Source organism: Canis lupus, chromosome 14 (assembly GCF_003254725.2).
Source record: "Canis lupus dingo isolate Sandy chromosome 14, ASM325472v2, whole genome shotgun sequence".
Lineage (NCBI taxonomy): Eukaryota > Metazoa > Chordata > Mammalia > Carnivora > Canidae > Canis > Canis lupus.
The window spans coordinates 51192687-51217266 of record NC_064256.1 but is presented as its reverse complement, the minus strand read 5'-3'; the positions used below and the strand labels follow the sequence as shown (position 1 = coordinate 51217266).

The window sequence follows — 24580 nt, the reverse complement described above, 5'->3', positions numbered from 1 at the left end:
CTCTCTTGGGGAAAGTTTGCCATCCTATTAGCATTTATTTGCATATCTTTTACTTTTAACAAATATATGATTGGATCTGAAGATAGAAGACTACATTTACTCTTATACAAAATTTAATTTTATGGTAATACCAACTACCTAATTATTATCTTTGTTCTCAGTACTTTGAGGAGTCTGGTTAGAAAACATGTTGAAGTCAGTGTCTTGGAATTAATCAGGGTGGTCCTGTTGGCTTATAGAGGGCTCATCTTGGCCCTTCATCCGACAGAACTTTTAGATCTCCAGACGCCTGGGTGGCTCAGCCATTGAGCGTCTGCGCTCAGGGCATGATTCTGGAGTTCCCAGATGAGTCCCACATCAGCCTCCTTGTGGGGAGCCTCTGTCTGTGTCTGTCTCTCTGTGGTCTCTGATGAATAAGTGGATAAAATCTAAAAAAAAAAAAAAAAAAAAAAAAAAAAAGAACTTTTAGTTCTCAAGCAAACTAATATGGCTAAATTGGGGGAGAATTAGTCATACTGGTAGGCCTTACCAATTGCAGTACTGGGTTTGGGTAGTGGTGACATCAGCTCTGTATGTGAAAAGTGAAACACACCAATATGGCTATGAATGTTTAATACTTAAGGTAACTACTGAAGAAAAAGTGGTGGTTTAAAATAAACTGCAGCTTTTGTTGAAAAAATGTGGTTGATTTTTAAGTACTTTGTTCTGTATTTGCTTTTATGTTTGCTGAAAATATTACACATGAAGACTATGCTTTAAACACTATAAAATGTTTTTCTACTATTAAGTAAATGATTGTGGCAAATGTTACATTTTAAAGGTCATGTTGATTTTGTGGCATTTCCAATTTTACATTTTATACATATAGTTGAATTGGTTTAGCTCCTAGTTGAGCGTTTAAAGATCTGGGTAATAAATGTAGAAGGGAACTTGCAAAAAGGCACAATGTTTTGGAATGCACGTATCTTGCAGCTTTCTTTCGTTTCCCTGGTGAAATTTCAAATTCTAAGAGCCAATTTGGGGAGCTGAAAGGGATAGCACAGTAATAAGAGTTTTAGTACTTGGTAAGTCCAAAAACAACTCAGTGATATTTTTCTATTAATTGATGTTGTATATACAGATTTGTACTTTTCTTCCTTTTGTAAAACCCCTTTCCCAATTGAAAATTTATATTAGAAATTAATGAGACAACATTTATCTTTTATATAGTGGATTGAACTAATTGTGTATTCAGGACACTGACATTAGTTGCATTTGAGGGCTGTAGTAGCAGTTATGAAATCAGTAACTCTTGTTATGTTTATTGGGAGTGGTGAATATTTACTGGGAGTGGCAACTACATGGGAGGCAGGGAATGTAGTACTCAAATGTATGGGCCATGGGGTCAGACAATCTGGATTTAGCTCTGGTACTTACTATCTGTGTGACCTTAGGAAGATTACTTAAATACTGTGAGTATTAGTTTATATCTCTCAAAATGGGATAAAAATAGGTTAATGGAAGAGATTAATCGAGGTAACAAAATAGAATAACAATTTTTATATTAATATAGCTATACAGTATTTTAAACAACACAAATGAATATTCTTTTCTAGAAAGAAATTTTTATTTCATGGTTTCAAAATAGTTTCTTTCAGTTTTTCTTTGTTTCCAATTAATGCTTTTTTCAGAGGTTATAGATCTTATAATTTGTGAAAGAGTATTTCTGACTGATTTTGAGAGTGGCCACCAATCACTCTATCCTTATTAAAAATGAAACAAAACCTCACTGTACTGTTAGTCAGAATTTTTTATGTGATTGTTTAATGTTTGTACTGAAGTTAACATCCAAAGTATAGCAAAATGTTGGTATAATTTTGGCCAAGGGAAAATAGCATTTTAAATATTGCCTGGGGGATTCTGTGATTTTATTATGGGTCTTTTTGCTAGACACATGAAGAAGTGAAGTTGTCACATTTCTTTGTAATTAATTGGGTAACAAATTACTTGGCTAGGCAAAGGGGAAGGTCTTTGGGTGATATGCTTAGTCTTTTTCCAGAACAAAGCTATATTACGTTCTGGAAAACCTCTTCATTATTTAAAAGTGATAGATGTTAATTTAAGTTTCTTTGAATTTCTATATGGTTCATATATTTTTAACTAAGCTCATATGCTTCCTAAAAACTATCAAAATTGTTACTAAATTTTCTTTCTGAGCCATTTACCATAACAACCATTGTGATGTTCCCTAATATCATTTGATGTTGATGAAACAATAAAAATAAGTTTCTTACAAAATTAGAAAGATCAGGAAATTATTATCAGGACTATTGAACTATTGATTAAGTTGACAACAATGTATTTGGCGACCCATATGAAAGTGATTTTATTTATTATTACTGGTGCTTATTTGCAAATGGATTATACTTATCTTTGCTCCTGAAAGCAAGAATGTATTAGAAGTTTCCCCAGGTGTGTGTGTTATTTTGTATTATCTAACCAACCATGAGACATGTGTTTGTTAAATGAACACAGGTAAAGATCAGGCAAGAAATTTAACCATGTCATCATTAGAATGAACATGATTTCATGAGCATGTTAACCATGCAGTAAAAGTCAGAAATGGTCTTGGAGCAGGGGTGCGATGATGATGATGATGATGATGATGATGATGGGGTGTATTCCATGGATTTCTGATGTGGGAGGTAAAGGGCTGAAGTTAGACTCATAGCTAGTTGAAGCAAAGAATCTTACAGGTAATCTACTCAGATAGATGAAATGAATTGCTATGTCATTGGCATAGCTAGGACCTGAATCCAAGTTTTCTGATTTCTAATTTAGTACTGAGTATAGGAAGAGAAGTAATGATCAAGCTCTAGAATAAGATGGGCACTTGGTTCTTTGGGAGTGGCATGTGTAGGGAAGTGCTGTATCAGATTCATTCGATGGCTCTCCACAAAGCCTGCTCTGGCCCTCTAGTTTCTTTCTTATGCTCCTGACTGGTATTTAAAGGAATGGAGTGTCTGACACAATCATACCAAACTGTCTTTCCATTACATTATAAGTGAGTGATAATAGAAACCATATCTAAGATTACGCAGTCAAGAAAAACTTAGCACCTATAAATGCTTAGCAAAATTCTGGGACTAATATGAAAACATTAGGACTTGAATTACATAGTCTGAGCCTCAATCCACCTCTAATTCTTTAAAGTGGTGGTTTTTAACCTTTTTTTCTTATTTTTTAAGTCCCACATTGGGCTCCCTGCAGGGAGCCTGCTTCTCCTTCTGTCTGTGTCTGTCTCTCTGTCTCTCATGAATAAATACATAAAATCTTAAAAAAAAAAAGATAATAATACTGGCTGCCAAATGAGGATATGGCTACTATATGCCATTGGAGTCTCGGGTTAGACAATGGTGCTGGGGGTTAGAGTACTCATGTAATATATCTCAGAAGAGATGAAAATTAGATTAGTTGTTGCTCAGCTCAGTAGATCTTAGGCATAATTACATATTTTTAGCTCTAAAGATTTCAGATTTACCTACTTTATGAAGTTACAGAGCTGGGAATTTTCAGGTATTTACCTGACTTGCAGTCGAATACCATTCCACAATTCCAATGCTGTTGTGCAGAGGATGGCTGAAGGTTTTGTTTTGAGACTCCTATTCTGCATATCACTCCTGAGTGTGTTCACCAGCAGATCGAATTCTCCCTACTGGTGTTCTGAATGGTCTTCTGAATGTTGCAGTATAGAGCAACCCCTGGTTTCAATTACCTTGTTCCCCCTTCTTTATTGGCAAAATAGTTAAAATTGCTACTTAAGTGTGAGTTTGGTGAATTTTCCCACCTAAGGTGATCTTTTTAGTAAGAAATTATTAAAGTGGGGTGGGATATTCATCTATTGTACATAAAACAGCTGTAGCTAGCACTTACAGTGAGCTTTTCTGTCGTTCATCATATTATTTTGATTTCTGTGTTATGAATCATTAACTTGAAGATTGGTACATAAATAATGCTATTAAATGTTATAAGATAAATAATCTTACAGCTGCATCAGAGAATAAATTCACTTCTCAAAACCCATGTTGTTTTCACTCTACCTGGGTATCTCTGCATTCAAATGGTATTTCTCATTTTAGCACAAGTAAGGGCTTATAAACCTGACAGAGGTGAATTTAAATAAAAAATATAAAAACATTAGGACTTGAATTACATAGTCTGAGCCTCAGTCCACCTCTAATTCTTTAAAGTGGTGGTTTTTATCCTTTTTTTCTTATTTTTTAATGTAGTGAACTCTTCAAAGAAAACCTTTTTTAGAATTCTGTTATTAAAAAAACCAAACAGATAGAAGCAGAGTGGCTCTGACTGAAGAAGGGAATTGGGACTCAGAGGTTTGGTCACTTTGTACCCGCATCCTTTGGCCCTTGTACCTCTAGGGAATCCTGAGGACCACTGTGGAATATGGATTGAAAAACATTGCTTTTAAGGAAAACCCAAGCTAAACACTTCCTGAAAGTAAGATTTTAATTGAAAAAAAGAATTCTTGATGTCTTACAATTGAGTAGATTGTGAAAAATTACTTGGTCTTTGTTACCTGTCTTTATTGCCTTTAGACATGAATGCTGTGCTATAATTTATTGAAGAAAAATACCCCAAAAAAATCAACTTCTTGAAGTTCAGGATACATAAACATACACGTACATTAATATAACTTAAAAAGAAATACTTTCTCAATAAATATCTTCCAACTGCCAAGTAAAGTTATCAGTTGAGAGAGAGGGTAGTCACACATGAGCATGCTCACCCATGTGCTCAGACACAGCACACAAACACACACACAACTTGTTGCATGGGGTCCAACAATGCCTTTCTCTCAATCCATGTCTCCATAGCATCCATCATATTCTGAATACAGTGCAGATAGTCTACATGGAGAGGAAATTATGTTAATGATTTGTAGTAATTATTGAACTAATTTATCGATTTCTTCAGTAAAACTGTATTGAACATTGAACACTTTACTGCAAGGTGCTGAGGTCTGGCAGTGAACAAGAGGCCCTGCTCTCACAGAACTCATAGTTGATTGAGGAGGTAAGGATGAGAATATCAGGTGTGATAAATGCTCTGGGAGATGAAGCATAAACTTTTATAGGAACACAGAGCAGGAGCATCTAATTCAGACCTAAGTCAGGGTGGACTTCCTGATGGGTGACATCTGAGCAGACCTGAAGGGTAAATAAGAGTTGGCCAAGACATGGGTATCTGCCTGGCTCAGTTGGTAGAGCCTGCAACTCTTGATCTAAAGGGGTGTGAGTTCAAGCCCCACATTGGGCACTGGGCTTGCTTAAAAAAAAAATGATGAAGAAGAAGAAAAAGAAAAAATAATAATTGGCCAAGACAAAGGAAGGTGGGAAGAATGACAAAAACAGAGAAGAACATATGTAAGGGCCCAAAAACAAGTAAAAGCACGACACTTTGTAGTAATTGCATGTAGCTGGGTTTGGCTGGAGCCTGATGTGCTGATGAAAGATAAGTGTATGCTAAATCTAAGGAGCTTGATATTATGCTATAGGACATGGAGAGTTATTGAAGGATTTCAAGCAGGAGGAAGTTGTGATTTGTGTTTTTTTAGTAGAGGGCACTTCAGCTAACTACAATGTTGACCTTGGGGCAGCCATTTGGATGATAGAGTCATTTTTTGAGAGCAGAAGGACCAGAGATTATAGAATACTGTGTAGTTTGTCTTTCCATAACATCCTCAATTGCCTATCTCTTTTATAAAACCTATCTTTCTTCATTTTAGTTTTATGGCCCTTGTAACCTTATCACAAGGCTAGATTAATTCAAAAGAACAATGTTTAATGTTCAATATCTATATAGATACACAGATACATCTTCATTCTTTCAGTATGGAAACTGGTGTGATACCCTGCACATAGCAGGTACTTACATATTTATTGACATAAAAGGAGTAAATACTGAAGGAAGAAATGCCAACTTAATTCTTTCTCCTTTTTTGGTGATCATTTCTCTGCTCTTCCCAAAGCTCTGTAGGCTTAGGAATTTCAACACCAGCTGTTTCTTAACAAACCGTAGGGGTCTGACCATTATATACTAGGACTAATGATAATAAAATGTGCATTTAAAGTGGTTCAGGCTCACACTTTTGTATTTTACCATTGGATCGCAAAGTCACATAACAGCTGGACATGCAGATATAAAATCAAAAAGTAGTGGGAAGCCTTATATACTCCTCTCGATAATTATACTTTGGAAATAATATAGAAGGAAAATTTATGAATTGAGAATGTATTTTGCACCTGCAAGGGAACTAACTTCATTTCTATCATATATCTGATGGTCATCGCAAAGGAAACTCATTTTAAAGTAATATTTTGCACTTTATTAAACTTAACAGTTTATACATAATTTCATGGTATTACTTAAATTAAATTCACATTGCATAATTTACCTTTTGGGGCTAAATACTCAATTCTTTAATACTGCCAATTTCAGAAAATAAGCAAATTGAAAGGTATTTTTTGATAGTTTATAATTATTACTGATGTGAATTATTTAGTGATCAAATTTTCCTGCATTTAGTCAGTAGAAATACCTTCAAGCAGGATCCTGTGTCCTACTGTTCTTCCATCATTTTGCTGAGCACCTCTTTGCTTAGTGGTATAACAAAATATTCCAGGCTCATTTTGTACCTTCTCAGGCCCAGCCCTGGTGTCAACCCTTTCTCTGAAGAGCTTAGGTTCCTTATAGTAAGGAATGGTATTAGAACCTAAGATCCTAGTACTGGAAGTACTTGTCCCTACTGAAGTATCTTTGCTTTTAGGTCTCCAGAAGGTCTTGTCTTGACTTCCCCCTGTGTATTTGTATCTCCTCTTTTCCACAGAGCACCAGAGTTTCCAACTAACACTTTTATTCATTTGGTCAATGCTGCAGTGTCTCTAAAATAGTTTCAGAGCTGCTTCACTCATTTACATTTCTCTTTCCCTTCATCCCAACTGAGGGTATATAATTGAATACTGTGTTCAAAAGTTAATGGGATTAAAAGAGGGTGGGAGGAAACTTTTGGAGGTGTCCCATATGTTTGTGAAATACATTGTGGTGATGGTTTCACTGGTGTATACTTATCTCCAAACTTATCAAGGTATATCCATTAAATATATGCACTTTTTTATGTCACTTATACTGCAATAAAGTGGTTTTAAAAAAAGTAATGATGATGGGTGAATTGCCTTGATGGACAGTGCAGGGTCAGAATGAACTGCCCACCTCTGGTATTCTTTTATATGAGAAAGAAATAAATCTTTCTCTTGTTTGTGCCAGTGAGGGGGAAAAAAAGTTAATTGGATCACTGCCTCTTCCATAGTTGATGCCTGTTTAATTCTCTGTCTTGTTTAGATTTTAAATGGATAGTAGAGCAAAGACCATTTCTTTTTCTTTATATGTATAAGATGCAATAAAAATGTATGGTGTAAATCATGAATATTGAAATTGTTTTGCCCTGTGTTTCACATCTTTCATTAGAAACTGTGGCTGAAGCAAAATAAAGTTTAAAGTTTTGTTTCCTTTTCTTTTTTTACTTATAGAATGTTTCTCTATCTCTTTGCATTTTACTCAGAATAGCATAGGCATTTCTCTATTAATGCTGTTTGCATTCCTGAAAAATCTTTAATTCTGCAAAGTCATGTGTTAGAAGTGATAGGGCTTATAGAGAAAACAGGGTTAGGAACAGATGAGAACAGATGATTTGAAACCAGTGGAATGTTGTAAACATAACTAATACAAAAAAAAAAGACAATTGTAATAAAAATGGCTAAATCTCAACTGGCATTTACACCCAGCATCACAGTTAATCTTAGGCAGCCTTAAACCCTGGCTTTCCTCCTGATAGCTGTAAATCCTTAAAATCATCCACTTCTACCAGAGACTAATTTCATCAAAGTTAAAAGTCTGATCCAGGGTGTTGACTTACCAATTTTATTTTATTCTAAAGACAGGAAGAAAAAAAGTGCATTTCTTTATCTGCACCCCCAGCTTCCTCAGGTAGCTTAACATAGACAGTGGAAGTCTTGAAGTCATGAAATGGAATTTTCTCATTAAGTGTGAGAAAACTTGCTCCTGAAGTGCTGAGGAAAATTAATATATAAGCCAGCACAACTGAAGTTATTTTCCTGCATATGAGCTAATTTACATGAAAGAGATATCTATTGTAGCAGTAAAGACTAATTTGCTCTAGTTTGTAAAGATAATACGAACCCATTATTAAAAATTTAAATAATATGGAAAAGTACAAAGTAAAAAGTAAAAATCCCTTGATTACAATAAACGCTTACTGCCATCATTTTGTTCATATTCTCTCACTTGACCTCTCTCGATGATATGGTGATGATACTCTGTGTGTGTGTGTGTGTGTGTGTATATAAAATTTCAAATAAATGAGTTTTTATTAGAAACTTAAAGTTTTCCAATTTTTTTTTCAAAAGTGAATGTCAAGCAAGCAATATAGGTATACAATATCCTCTTTAATGATTGCAAATGATTCTACTTCATGCATGCAGGTCATAGTCTGTGTGTTCATGGACATTTTTTAGATTGCTTTCAGGTTCACTGTTATTAGTAATGGAGTACTAAAAATCCATGATCATATCTTTGTGCCCTAGAGGTGGGGCCCTGCACAGAAGGTGTGTTTGTGTAACCTGTTGGTGCACATCTCCATAATAGATGGATGGGTAAAAAAATGAGTAAAAGAAAGCTTTTACCCATTTGCACTACCAGGAGAACATGAGAGGTTGTATTTTTTATACCGTGGGTGCTTTTAGTTCTCTACATCTTTGTCAGCTTGATAAGTGAAAAAGGTGATTTTTATTTGTATTTATTTTATGATTAGTGTGGTTGAACATCTTCTTTATAACTCTATAACTATCCATATTTTGCTTTCAATGAAATGCCTTTCACATATTTTGCTCACTTTTCACTCAGAACATTTATAATTTGTAAGAATTGTATAATTTTAGAGATATTAAACTTTGAGGATTAATATATATTGCAGCTTTTTATATCATGCTAGTTATCTTTTACCCTTATTTATGGTGTGTTTTGATTTTTATGTAGTCAGACCCATCAGTATTTTTCTTTAGAGTTTTCTGGGTTTTTTAAAATGTTCAGAAATGCCTCTTTCCACCCCTAAAAGACTATCTGCCTTTATTTTCCTTTATTTTATATTTGTATTTTTTATATTTAATCTTTGAGTTATATGAGATTTTTTTCTATAATGAGTTAAGTAAATATCCATCTGTGATCCCCCCCCCCCCTTCAAGTTGTGGCTGGTTATTTCAAGATGATTTTTTAAAAAATTTAATTTTATTTATTTACTCATGAGAGACAGAGAGAGAGAGGCAGAGACACAGGCAGAGGGAGAAGCAGGCTCCATGCAGGGAACCTGATGTGGGACTTGATCCCGGGGCTCAAGGATCATGCCCTGGGCTGAAGGCAAGCACTAAACCAATGAGCCACCCAGGGATCCCTCAACATGATTTGTTAATTCAAGCCCCTCAATGCTAATATATTCATTATTTAGCGTGTTTCTTTGTATCTTTGGGTTTGCTATTTCTGGGTTTACTATTTTATTAGGTATTTCTGCAAGACAAGTTATCCCAAAGAGTGGCTTAAAGCCTGTATCATCTCTCAGTTTCCGTGGGTCTGTGATTTAGGAGCAGTTCTGATTCAGGTCTCTCTTACTATTGAAGTTAAGATTTCAGCCCAAGCCACCATCATGTGAAGGCTTCACTCAGGTAGGAAGATCAGCCTTGAAGTTGGCTCACTCATATTGCTGGCCACAGTAGTGCTGACGACTGTGGAGAGGATGGCCTCAGTTCCTTTCCAACTGGGCCTCTCCCATGGCTAGCTGTTCTCAGGAGATGATGTCTTGTCTAGAAGTGATTAGGAGGGAGAACTAGGAGGTGGCATTCCTTTTTATGACTGGCCACACAAATCACATAGTGTCATTTATGCCACCTTCTCTTTGCTGGAAGCCAGTCACTAGTCCCACCCACCCTTAAGAAGATGGGAATTAGGCTCATCATTTTGAAAGAGGCCTGTCAAGGAATTTGTAGACATATTTTGAAGCCACCATGGTTCCTTTTTGTTCCATTCATATATTTGGCTATTTTTGTATGAATATCACACTTTTTAAGAGTGTTGTATCAAACTGATGGAATGTCACCTAATGCTATGATCTACTGTGTTTGACAGCTGTTGGCACTTACTGGTTAAGTATCTAAAAACAGATATACAAAATAACATTAATAATAATCTGGTGACATTTTAAGTTGTCTTATCTTCCCAAGTTCTCCTCCTTCTTTAAAATTATACCATAGGGAGGGATGCCTGGGTGGCTCAGCAGTTGAGCCTCTGCCTTGGCTCAGAGAGTAATCCTGGGATCTGGTACGAGTCCCCGCATCCGGCTCCCTGTGGGGATCCTGCTTCTCCCTCTGCCCGTGTCTCCTCCTCTCTCTCTCTCTCTGTCTCTCATGAATAAATAAATGTCTTTAAAAAATTATATCATAGGGATCATTGTATTTCACTGAAGGTACCTGCTTACAGCATTAAAAAAATTTTTGTTTTACATTATTTCATACTGCTCTGAGTAATTTTGAATGTTTTGATTGGCAGATACATCCTGGCTTCAGAGCATTGCATGTTGATGCAATTTCACAGGCATCTTAAACAGTAATTCTTAAGAGTTACTGGCAAGTAGGTAAAACCAAAATAAGGTATTTATGTTTGGGGAGCAATCTAACTAACATCTCAGCTCCATATGCTGTATACTCACCAGGGACTCATTATGATCCCTGGACTTTCTGTGCAGCAGACATTTGAGTCCAGAAAGTGCTGTGCTCCATCTGCCTTAGTCTCTAGGCTGCACAGGATGAGCCTCTTTGTACTTTGACCTTTTGGCTGCTATTTGTTTTTAAACTTATGTTGCCAGCCTGGCATTTGTTGCCATTTCAACAAGTGTGTACTCCGCACCCTATACTTGCACTTGTAAATTTAAAGGATGTAGCTACTTCTTCCAAATGCATCAGTTACTGTTGCTTTTACCTTAAATTGCATAAATCTCATCTGGCTTGCATCTTTATTGAGCACTGAGCCTGTACCACTCTTATTTGAGCTCCCCGTGGACATGCAGCTGCCAGAGTTGGGCCTTGGGCAACCTTCCAAAACTTCCGACCATTTGGACAGGTTTTATTTTTGACAGACTAATCAGAGCTTTAATATGCTTCCCTGCTGGGGGAGCCTGTGTTTCTAATTTTTATCTTTGTCATTCTGTAAAGAGTAATAACGATCCCTGGGCTGGCTGGAAGTTTGATGGTTACATTGTATTTTCTAGTCCTACTTTTTCTTTTTTTTATGACCTTGCTTTCTCCTCTTTGCCCCTTTTAGGGTCTGGTTGACTTTGGTTATTTTGAGAAACATTCAGGCTTCCCATTCCCAACCCCCATCAAAGGAAAAGCTACATTTTCCTCCTTTATCTCTTCATGTGAATTTGAGCTGATGTTTTATATTCACTTACAGGCATTTGTAGCTTAGTAAAGAAAGCAGTTTATTTGAGGCAGGGATAGGATTTTCATGAGACACTCTTTTTTTTTTTTTTTTTTTAAATCATGCTCTTTTAAAAAATTGCTTATTCCACTTACTGTTGAACCCGTTAGAGACCCTATTTAGAAATAGGGCAAAAATAGGGGTAGTGTACATAGTAACTAAGAGAAATGAATATGAAGCAGTTAGAAAGTGGGCCAGAATCTGATATCGTAAGGTAGGTAAGGATCAGCAAAGCTTCTACCTCAGATAATTGTGCTCCAGGAACTGTGTGTCGCATGGTGTTTCCAGGGACATTTTCCCATTACTCATGTTATTGCCTGATGGTTACTTTCCAATATTCTTATTTATTTTGTGCCATTCTTTTTTAGATTCTCAATGTTACGTTTTTTTCAATGTTACATTTTTCTCATTATTTTCCCTACTTCCTATTTCTTAGTTTTGATTTTTGAAGGGTTTTAAGATTTTATTTTGAGAAGGAAGCTTTTTCCTTTTACAAACTATCATGATTTTTTTTTTTTTAAACTGTTCTGGTTCTTTTTTTTTTTTTCTTTTTTTTTAAGATTTATTTATTTATTCATTCAGAGAGAGCGAAGAGAGAGGTAGAGACACAGGCAGAGGGAGAAGCAGGCTCCATGCAGGAACCCGATGTGGGACTCGATCCTGGGTCTCCAGGATCACACCCCAGGCTGCAGGCGGCGCTAAACCGCTGTGCCACCGGGGCTGCCCCCGTGATTTTTTTAAAAGCCAATTTCACACACAGTGAATGCTACATAATTGTGTGTGTATGTGTGTGTGTGTATTTTAAAGCTATTCAGTAAATATTATAATACTGGAAGTATGTTCTTTTGCTAAATCAAAAGGTTAGTGTTTCAGGAATAAGTAGGCTTATGGTGAATAGTCCAAAATTCTCTAACTACTTTGGGTTATAGATGAGTACGTGGTCTGTTTCATTTACACATATATTTAAGCTGCCACATTGTTAGCTTAAAATCCTCATTGCCTTTAGTTTCTACTTAATAACAGCAGTTATGCTTTTCTATTAAAAAAGAGTGCGGTGTTGATGTCCAGATTTTGTGATTATGAGAGTTAAAGCTTATCAAACTTCTCCTTGCTAATGGGTGTCATTTTATAGGATTTTCCTCACTCTATAGAAAGCTATCCACTTGCCTGTTAATTTTTATGCAAAACTATTTTTGCAGAATTTATGACATTTTAATAACAAATTTAAGATTGGGCATTAGTTGTAAATGTGGTCAAATGGTATCTATATGGAGTTAAAATATAAAGATAATTTATAGGATTTGGGTGGACTGAACCAGCTCTTAGAGAAGCCATGGTATTATGGATTTAGTTTTATATGGTTTTCAAAAATAGTGAAGTCAAGGTTTCCATATTAAGGGACAAAATAGCAAAATAAAAAATAAGTATTAAATCCAGTCTTATTCCTCAATTCTTTTTTTTTAAAGAATTTTTAAAAAAGATTTTGTTTACTTATTCATGAGACACACACAGAGAGAGGCAGAGACACAGGCAGAGGGAGAAGCAGGCTCCATGCAGGGAGCCCGACCTGGGACTCGATCTCGGGTCCCCAGGGTAGCGCCCTGGGCTGAAGGCGGTGCTAAACTGCTGAGCCACCCGGGCTACCCCTTCCTCAATTCTCTTAACATATATCCTGTTTGTGGTCTGGCCAGCATTCTCACTATTTCAGGCCATAGATATCTTTACTCTCAGAATCCTATTTTCTTTTTCTTTGAGAAATTTACCAAATATAATGTCTCTTTTTATTTCCAACATTTTAATGGCAACGTTTTGAAAAAGATTTTTACTTTTTTTTTTTTTTTTTTTTGAGAGACAGAGAGAGAGGAGATAGTGAGAAAGAGAGCACAAGCAGGGGGAACAGCAGGGAGAGGGAGAGGGAGAAGCAGGCTCCCCACTGAGCAAGGAACCCAGTGCAGGGCTTGATGCCAAGACCCTGGGGTCATGACTTGAGCCAAAGGCAGTTGCTTAACCAACTGAGCCACCCAGGTGCCCTTTAATGGCAATTTTTTTTTCAAATTGCATCACAGCATTACCTACCCAATGCTGTGCCATTTTATTCTATGCAAATTATACCATAATTAATTTGGTCACAAGGCAGTTCCACAGATACAGATACAGGCTAGAACTACATCTGGAGAACCAAAGCTGGAGAACGACCTTCGGGAGTATCAGAGTTAAAATATTTGGAACAGCATTTGACAAAGGGGCTAACATTTTATGGATGTATTGTATGTGTGGTCCAATTTAATCCTCATAAGAATCTTCTAAGATTAAATGGGCAGTTTTATTTTTTAATTTTTAATTTTTTTGTTTTTTCCTTTTTTTAATTTAAATTCAATTTGCCAACATATAGTATACTCATTAGTTACAAATGTAGCTTTCGATAATGGCAGTTTTTAAATGTATAGAAAAGTTGTAAGAATTTTTTATTTTATTTATTTATTATGTTTTAAAGATTTTATTTATTTATTTGACACAGAGAAAGAGAGAGAGAATGCACAAATAGGGAAAAGGGCAGATGGAGAGGGAGAGCAGACTCCCCACTGAGCGAGGAGCCTGATGTGATGGAGCCTGATGTGATGCAGGGCTTAATCCCAAAATCCCAGGATCATGTCCTGAGCCTAAGGCAAACGCTTAACCAACTGAGCCACCTAGGCACCCTGAAAAGTTGTAAGAATTTTTTAGTGGACATTCTTAAACCTATCTTCTACATTTAAATTCATTTTTTTCTTTCCACTTTTTCTTGTGAATTTTTTTCTTGCAATTTCAGCTTCTATCTTTTTTTTTTTCTTCAGTGGCTATTATGACTTATTCCTGTGATCTAATTCTGGCAGTAAGGCATTTTTTTCCTTTATTCTGCCTTTAAAATAATCTCAAATCATCTAAGACAGTGCTACAATGTTGGCACTTCATAATTGTTAGCTAGCTAATATCAGTAAATATGATAGTCCCTAACTAGTTAAATCCTAGAACAAGATTAAGTTCAAAGCAGAATAAAAGCATCACTCTGTTTAGTAGATATCCCATTACCTAGAAGATAGGCTTTACTGGTTTTATTGCATGCAGTAGACATCCTTAAGTCTTTTGTCCTTTTTCAATTTGTTATAGCTAGTCCCTTTCTTTAGATATGGCTAATGCTTTTACCTGAAGAAATACCTTTTATTTGATGTTCTAGCCATTGTTCTCCAATATTCTGTATTTAGATCGTAGCTTTGTGGGACTCTTTTTTCTTCATACAAATGCTTTCTTAAACAGAACAACATGTGTGAACATTTTGTTATCTCCAAAACACCCTGCAGGTTTTTTTCAGATGAAAAAATTGTGGCTCAACGAGATGAAGTAATATGTCCAAAGTTGCATGACTGAATCATGATTTGAATTGAAGTCAGATTCAGAGGCCACCAACTTTCTACTGTCTTTCCCTCTTTTGTTGATGTTCCCTCTGCAGAGCAATGCTGGCTTTTCTTCAGACAGAGGGAGGTCTCCTTTTCTGAGGCAGAGGGAAAGGTGAGCATAAATGCTGGACATTTGCAAATTGGAGTCCTTACCAAAAACTCATGAAGTTGTATAACCTAGTTGTTTTCTGGTGATGTTTTCTCTCTATGCCAGTTATAGTAGAACATAACTGTGGAACTCATTTACATTTAAACATTCCTGGCTCAAAATTAAATACATCAATTTTAATCTCTATTCTCTTGAAATCCAGATGCTCGTTAGTTTACCAATAGAGAATTACAATTATCTCTATCAAAGAAGCAGTTTTAGGTCAAGACAGAGGACTATTATTATCTTCGTTAGGCTACTAGTGTTGACTTTTATTGGGTATCTTTGCCAGAACATGGTTCACTTTATGTCCAACTGCATTACATTTATCCCCTTTATTATTTTTGGCTAGTTTTTCTTTATTTTTTGTTTTTTCTTACCATTTTGTCCGTTCTAAGAATTTTTGAGTAAGAACTGCTAAGTCACATGAGTTAAAAGATAAAGGAATTGGTGCTGGAGTTCACGTTCTAAAGATTACCAATGGTCTATTTTATCATCTATTGTTTGTTAAATGACAGGAGCAAGGTGGTCCTGAATTTTTTTTTAAGTTGGTTTCCATAGGTTACTTTTCCGAATCTGCTTCTGGTAGAAACAAATTGTTCTAGTTCAGGGGCACCTGGTTGGCTCAGTGGGTTAAGCATCTGCTTTCAGCTCAGGTCATGATCCTAGGGTCCTGGAGTCAAGCCCCCTGTTGACCCCCATGTCGAACCCTGAATGGAACCCTGTCTCAAGCTCTCCGTCTAGCCTGCCCTGCCTTGAGCCTTACTTGGAGCTGCTCTACCTAGAGCCCCACCCACCTGGGCCTCCCTGATCAGTAGAGTCTGCTTCTTCCCTCTCCCTCTGCCCCTCCCCCCTGCTTCTTCTCACTCTCCTCTCTCTCACAGATAAATAAAATATTTAAAAAAATTGTAATAGTTCATCAGTTATTATTTTTATCTTGCATTAGTTAGTTCAATTGTATCCAAAGGTTATTGGTAATGGGCTCCTGGAGAGCTCCATGGAGAAGGGTAGTCTGATCATGCATGGTCATCTACTCATTTCTTATGAACTTGTAACAAGTCTCCCTTGGAGGGAACTTGACTTTGTCTTTTTACCTTTGCTGTCCTAGCACAGTATCTAGCAAAGTAGACAGTGTAGCAAGAATGAAATATAAGCTCTGTGTGACCAAGGACCATACACCTACCTTTTTCTGCATTGTGTACTCATCCCTTAGCACAATTCCTAGAAACATAGCAGGTAAGCAATAAATACATATTGAGTTAGCCGAAAATTAGGTGTCCAGTTTGCTTGAATCTCTGCTCTTATATTCTCTGATGTTCATAGTTTGATATATATGATTTGAGTTTAGAAATAAAATTTTGATTTGGTTACCCAAATGTGCAGGCTCATTATTATGATTGAAAGATTACATTTTATATAAGATACTGCCTTGTAATTTATTATTTTCCTCTTACCTTCAAGACTCCCACACAATTTTTAAATAGTGTTTGTAATTAGGATGACTTGAGGTGTATTTATCCACCTGGTTGCTATGGATGAGTGACTGGTGACTTTGTAGAGGCTAAAATATAGCAAGTTTAAGAATCATTTTAGATGAATTCATGCATGATCAAGCCATTGCAAGTCATAAGAGGGAAGAGGCATTTATGATGTAGGTCATTATGTGGTTGAGGTCAGCATCACCAAGAAACTTTCCCTTGCAGGTGCTATATAGCAAGTGGCAAATATGATTTCAACTGAATCTGAAAGCTTATTTAAAAATATTCTCAGTTCAGCAATGAACCAGGTGTGCCTACTACTTACACATCAATTTTCTCAGGAGTGATGTTTTGAACCTAAATGACTTGCATGGTTACTAGAAGAATGAGGTTACTGATAAAAATTATTCCCTTTTTACTGGGGATGGTGTTAGTAGCATATTGTCATTGCTTAAAGGAAATTTTCTCAGAGGAAACAGATGCTAGGTACTTATTAGTATGGAGGTTTTAAACATTGAAGGTGTGAACAAAAGACCAGATGATTCTGATGATTCTTTGGCAATTTCTATAGAAAAAGAAATACATAAACTTTAATAAAATGTGAATAACATAGAACTTAATTTATTTGTATGACCTGACATGGAAATGTAATGTTTGTTTCATTTATGTGTGATTTCTTTAACATTTTAGTGATAGAAGCTTTTAAAAGTGTTTGACTTTTATGTTGTATAGGTGTCCTTCACAGTTCAGGTAGGACTGGACTATACTGAATCTTTTCTTTTGAGCCTCTGAAAATAGTGACAACATGTTTGCAAGGTAGCTTTATTTTTTCCCTTGGTTTGGGCAGAATCCGTGCAGCTTCAGATTGGCATCCTCCCACATACTCTTTGAGAGTCTCTCGGTGGAAAAATACCTGTCTTGATTTTGTTGTGTAGGAGATGGTCAGCAGTGAAGTTGTAAAGACAAGAAGTGAATGAGCAGTGGCTTTCACTATAATTAAATCTTCTTTGACATGATTTGCACTTGTTCTAGCTTCTGTTTTTTTTTTAACTACCTGTTTAATAACAGCAAAGTATTTTCTTTTTTTAACACTTAGACTCTCAAAGGTAAGCATGCATGTTACCTTATAACTGAGGTTGCTACGGCATCATCATATTCTAAAAAGCTTTCCTAGTTTCTATTCTGCACATATCCCTAGTCATTTAGTGAAGGTCCATGCATGCAGGACACAAGGAATCAGCAAATCTAAAAGGCAACTTCCTGTCTCTTATTAGTAATAACCTGAATGACTTTTTAAAATTTTAGTATCTGCTGAAGTCCTGGAGAAACAATTGAAAAATTTATAGAAGTAAGAATGTTGGGCATAGAAAGGACCTTAGAAATTGAATCTAGCCTCTTTCTTTTTACAGACAAGAATACTGAGGCCTGAAAGTAAGTTGGTGAGACACACAGCTAGTTATAGGCCACCCCAGGGCCCTGGATCCTTCCTGGGTGCCACAGTGACCAAATGGAGTGGCAGCATATGAGGGAGTGGATATCGGAAAAGAAGGGGAGGCTCAAAATTCTGGGACTTTAATTCTAATACAACTTATGTTCTCTTTTCCCCTTAATTTACGTTGTAAGCATGCATGTTACCTTATAACCAAGGTTGCTACGGCATCATCATATTCTAAAAAGCTTTCCTAGTTTCTATTCTGCGCATATCCCTAGTCATTTAGTGAAGGTCCATGCATGCAGGACACAAGGAATCAGCAAAGATAACATTTTCATTCTGTCATGTTTGCTTTTTTTTAATTCTAAGAGCCACAGATATATAGGAGCATGCTTTTCTATTTACATTTGTCCTATCCTCTTCTCTTCTCTTTCATCACAATGCTTTCATAGGTCACTACTGCCTCTTGGCGCTTTCTTCTCTTAACTCTCTCCCCTTCCCTGCCATTGCCCACCTGTGTCTAATCCTGTCATTTTAACCTCCAAAGTATGTATCATAAGTCTGCTCATTTTTTTTTTTTTTTTTAAGTAAGCTCCATGCCCAGCATGGAGTTAGAACTCACAACCCTGAAATCAAGAGTCGCCTGCTCCACTGACTGCACCAGCCAGGCACCCCAGTCTGCTCATTTTATTCTATCTCTGTCACCACCACCATAGTCCAACCTACCATCATCTCTTGCTCAGGACCACTAGAATAATCTGGTCTCCCCACGTCCATTTTGTCCCAACCGGTGAAATAGAACAGACTAAAATGATAGGCTATTATGTAATAAGAATAAATGCTGTTTTGTGAAACTTCAATTCTATTTGCTGTATTTTGAGGGTACATGTGTAAGTCTTTGTGTGTGTGTGTGTGTATGTGTGTATGTGTGTATGAGTGAGTACTTGAGTACTTGGTTGCTCTATAGAATGTATTTCTTAATGTGGGACCTGAGCAAAGCAGTTTGAAAGCCATTGTCCTATACCGATAACTCTGGAGAATTCTTTTGCTCTGTCAGGTTGAGAAGGTTATGCATTCTTCATTACCATATGACCCTCTTTTGTATGTGTCTCCAAAGGAAAAATTCCTTTAAAATAAAGTGAGAAGTGAAGTCTTTTGGATGAAGCTATTGGAAGTGATCCCCTGTTTATATGTTCCTCTTGTCTCTCATTTCAAGTTTAAATTATATAGGTCAGTGGGTAAATCTTCAGAACTGAGTACTTGGACTGAATTTAACTGAAACATTTCTGTTTTTTTTTTTTTTGGTATTATGTAAATAAGTAAATAATTATACTTACATATTTATATTTACTTATTTTCTGCCTCCCTCTCCCTAAATTGCTCATGAATATATTTAATCTTTTTCTTTTCCTTCTTATACTATCTTTAGCTTATTTTTATGTCTTTAATATTAATATTATCATAACACTGCTCTCATTGGAAGTATGACTTTTGGGAACTTAAAAATGAAAAGTCTAAATACTGTTCTGGTGTATGCCTTTCTGGTATATGCTTGGTGTGAATTGCATTTCTGGACCCTTTTGAACCTGCTGTCAAAAGGACAAGAAATCTTAGGTCATCTCTTGGAAGCAAACTGACCTGTAGGTTTAGGGCTAAACAAGCCTTGTGATTGTTTTAGGGAACTTTTCAGTTACTCTGATCTAGTTGCACACTGCAAAGAAGGAGAGGTCAAGAGACCTCTCATCTCACCGTCCCATTCACCACCTCCTTCAGTATTGGGTAGCCCTTGGAGCTTGTCTAAGTAAGACTATGAACAAAATGATCATTTATCTTTCCCAACCATCAAGATTCTTGATCTGTTGGACCGTGTTTGCCTCTATTTGGTCTGGTAGGGTAGCATATCTTGATCTCTCACTATTTTATTTTATTTTTATTTATTTATTTATTTTTTTAAAGATAGTTTTTTTTAAAATTTTTAATTTATTTATGATAGTCACAGAGAGAGAGAGAGAGGCACAGAGACACAGGCAGAGGGAGAAGCAGGCTCCATGCACCGGGAGCCCGATGTGGGATTCGATCCCGGGTCTACCAGGATCGTGCCCTGGGCCAAAGGCAGGTGCCAAACCGCTGCGCCACCCAGGGATCCCCACTATTTTATTTTTAATTACATGAGACAATGAAGGGATTTCTAATGCCTAGAAAATCTGAAAAATTTTCAAGTGGTTACAGAGTGAGTGAGTATTCATAGTTATCTGTATTGAATTCACGTTCAGTGATTTTTTTTCTTGATGTATCATAGATTTCATTGTTGTATTAGTTAGGGTTAGGTTGGTTACTGTAATACAGACTCTTATAGGAGTGGTTTAAACACGATGGAAGGTGGTAGATGTCTCATTTAATAGTTCAAAGGTAAGCAGTGCAGCACAATTACAGTGCCTCCATGGTGCTGGGCACCTGGGACCCTTCTATCTTGTTGCTTTGCCATCTTTAACTTGAGATGGCTATTTCTGCTCCTACTACTACCTTGTTATCATGGTATCATAAAAAGGGCAACAGGAAAGGGGAGGACATTTTCCTTTTCAGGGCACGATGGAGAAGTTTATCATTTTTGCTCTTAGGCCTTTTCATCAGACTTAGTCACCTGGTCACACTTACCTGCAAGGGAGGCCAGGAAGCCATATGTCCCACAAAAACTTCTGTGACTATGGAAGAGAACAGATCTCAGGAGTGTAAGAAGTATCTCCGCCATAATAGTCAGCAACCTGAAAGGATTTCCTTTTGGAATGCTTGTTTGTTTTCTAACGTAGTGCTTTGTGAAGAGAAAGTTTCCACTGAAGTTAGCAAGTGGACTTTAGTTGCTGAAGAGAATTAACCTGAGTTAGTGTACTTGCCTTTGAGATTTAAGTCAAATTTATTCCACTACTTACAGGGATAAGTGTGAAACTAAGATTATAATAATTAATTATATATAATTATTAATTATATTTATATTATGTATTATTGATAATTATATACTTAAATACAATTAATTATATTAAGAGATGAGGTTTTTCCTTAACTCTTACTTTTCTTGTGCTGTTTTTGTTTCTTTTTTACCTTTTTTAGAAGCTAATCTCATACTTTCTTTTGTGTGTTTTAAGGTATGGCACAGTCACAAGGCTGGGTGAGAAGATATGCTAAGGCCTTCTGTAAGGGTTTTTTTGTGGCAGTGCCTGTGGCAGTGACTTTCCTGGACCGGGTGGCCTGTGTTGCAAGAGTGGAGGGAGCATCAATGCAGGTAAAAATGAATCTGGCTTCATTATTTGTAGCACATGCTTTACGGTTTCTCATGTACCAGCAATGGGATTTCTGTATATTATTTCTATGCTGGGACCTGAAAAGTTTTAAAAAGGCCTTGGCCTGAAATTTAACTTTTCTAAATTTTTTTAAAAGGTCTTTTAATGTGGTCATATTATAAACAGGTAGAGTTCAATAAACATAATTATCAAATAGTTCTTTATGTCTATTTATTTATTTATTTTTTAGTTTTTATTTATTTTAGGAATTCTAAGTAGAGATTCTAAAGAAATTGTACTAAATGACACCATTTTCTGTGGATATGGCCTGGGATTTTAGGATATTTTGATTATCTATATTTGAATCCACACTTAAATATCCTTTTAAGACCAAATTAGTATACTTGCAGGATGGGTTTGGATCAAATTCAGTCACTGTGTGTGTGTGTGTGTATATGTGTGTGTGGGTGTATGTGTGTGTGTATATATATGTGTGTGTGTGTATATATATATATATATGATTGCTATATCTATCTCTATGTCTATATAAATATATGAGTGTATATATATATGTACACACACCCAAAATATGTATACACATAGAAAATATATACAAACTATATATATGTGTGTATATATACACATGAATACACATATCTATGCATGTTTATATATGTGTATATGTATATATGTGTATACATAGACACTTTTAGCAGGTAAAAAAGTCTAGAGCACTGGTCCCACATGTTCTGGACATATTATTTTTAAGCATGTTGCAGATTGAAAAGATTAAATGCCAGTTTACACTGGAAGAATTTTGCAGTAGAGATTTCTAAAATTTAATATGCAAATAGTCTTCTGGAATAACTTAGAGAAGACTTTGTTGTTCTAAACTTTGTGTCTTGAATCTAGCCGTGTAAGTAAGTTTATGTAATTCAGAAGAATTTGCATCTTGTGATATGACTTGTTTTCTTCCATTATGAGCTTGTATGAAGTTCACATTGTGCTAAATAACTGTATAAAACAAGTAAAATGAATATGTAAGCTGATAAGAGCTTGAAGTTATATAAAGAAAAACCATTTTGTTTTTTCTTTTTGTTTTAGTCAGAACTAGTTAAGGGCATAGGTATCAGCTTTGAGGAGTTAGAATGAGTTTGTGTTTTTAAATGTAATTATTGTATGGAAAATCCGATCTCTTCCTGAGTTCTGGTAGTGAGTGCTATTTGGTTTACAACCATTACTGTCTTGAGGTAGATTTTTCCAGAACACAAGCCTTCTTACTTTGGATCTAATGATAGTCCAGAGAATCATATGGCAATCATAGTATCCTAATCTTCATGTTTTAGCCCAGTATATAGCCACTGAACATCTGTGTTCATGACTTGTTGCTAACAGGTTAATTCACTAAAAAATACAAGAAGTTGATTGGCTTAGGAAAAGACAAAGCTTATCCCCAGTTAGGAAGGTAGTGAAGAAAGTGTTAAATAGTGTTATTCTATTAACTCATACTAATTTTGCTGCAGGTACATTTCTTACAGTGTTCCTGACCCTACTCCCAAGAAGTCAAATTTGTTACCTTGTAGTTTGTTTGGTATATTATGTAGAACTTCCTTGGCTACTGATTCCAGGAAAACAGCTTGAATTGTGTTAGATATACAGGAGAGTTTATTGGAAGGCTTATTATGTACCTAGGAGAAAGACTAAAGTGTGGCAATCATCAGGGACAACTGGAACCAGGGATTTGGATGCTGCAGGGTGCTCAGTCTTCTGTGTTTCTGACTTCTGCTGCTTTTTTTTTCCGACCAGCTTTCTTCACAGTGCGGGGCACATGGCTGCCTGATCAGATGCCTGATCTTAAGGAATGAGATCTTAAGGAATCATCTCTTAAGGAATGAGAGAGATCTCTCCTCTTGCCTTAATTTCACTTTGAAAGATCTTGGGAAAAGACTGTGATTTATTCAGTTTTGGTCACATGCCCTTATCTATACAAATATAGATAAAGTTTGATCAGTGGCCTGGGGTGCCCAGCTTCAGACAGGTATACACCCCTAACCTGTGGCTCGGGGACTTTCAGCCTTCAGGGTAAGATGGCATGACCTTTCCCACAAGAGAGGCAGGCTATTTTCAGAATAAAAGAGGAAAGGATGTTCTGGGAAGAAAATAAAGGTGTATGTTTATTACAGTTGGGTCTGTATTTGGGGATTATTTTGACTTTTTCTAACTATAATTGTTTATATTTCATTAGATATTACTAAATTATACTTAAAATTATTTAGGAGCAGAAATTGCAATAATGGGATATAGTGATTAATTAATTAAGCATTTTTGAAGATATCTTTGCTACCATTCAGCTCTGATGAACTGAACATGTTTAGACCATGGGGTTCAGCAGAATTTTTGACCAAAAATTTGAAAAAAATTCTTGTCTTGAAATCTCCCTAATGACACAAGTACTAAAATAGCTGGCAGGGTGTGTGGACATCTTTGGAAGTTCTTGAGCATCCTGCAAGGAACACACCTGCTTTTTAATTTTTATTTATTTTTAATTTTTTTCTTTTATTTAAATTCAGTTTGCCAACATCTAGCATAACCGCAGGGCTCATCCCATCAAGTGCCCTCTTCAGTGCCTGTCACCCAGTTGCCCCATCCCCCCAGATGCTTCCCCTTCTGCAACCCTTTGTTTGTTTCCCAGAGTCAAGAGGCTCTTATGGTTAGTCTCCCTCTTTAATTTTTCCCCCACTCAGTTTCCTTCCTTTCTCTTATAATCCCTTTCACTATTTCTTATATTCCACATTTGAGTGAAACTATATGATTATTGTCTTTCTCCGATTGACTTACTTCACTCAGCATAATACCCTCCAGTTCTATCCATGTTAAAACAAATGGTGGGTATTCACCTTTTCTGAGGACCGAGTAGTGTTCCATTGAGTATATACCGTTCATCTGTTGAAGGACATTGTGGCTCCTTCCACAGTTTGGTTATTGTGGACATTGCTACTAAGAACATTGGGGTGCAGGTGTCTTGGTGTTTCACTACATCTGTATCTTTGGGGTAAATCCCCACTAGTGCAATTGCTGGGTCATAGAGTAGCTCTATTTTTAACTTGTGAGGAACCTCTACACTGTTTTCCAGAGTGGCTGCAGCAGTTTGCATTCCCACCAACAGTGCAAGAGGTTTTCCCCTTTTTCCACATCCTGTCCAACATTTGTTGTTT

The 24580-nt window shown here is 36.3% G+C and overlaps 1 protein-coding gene across 13 annotated transcripts in view; it reads left to right on the top strand.

Annotated features, from left to right (window-relative positions):
- IMMP2L (inner mitochondrial membrane peptidase subunit 2) overlaps positions 1 to 24580 on the top strand; it is an 848292-nt gene that overhangs the window by 18534 nt on the left and 805178 nt on the right. For 12 of the 13 annotated variants that reach the window (XM_049093415.1, XM_025464659.3, XM_025464660.3 and 9 more), the window contains one exon: positions 21231 to 21367. In XM_049093415.1, coding sequence (XP_048949372.1) covers positions 21233 to 21367 — 135 coding nt within the window. In that variant the 5' untranslated portion in view covers positions 21231 to 21232. Of the gene's footprint in view, positions 1 to 15085; positions 15145 to 21230; positions 21368 to 24580 lie in introns of all 13 variants that reach the window. The other variant, XM_049093417.1, reaches the window with a different exon arrangement.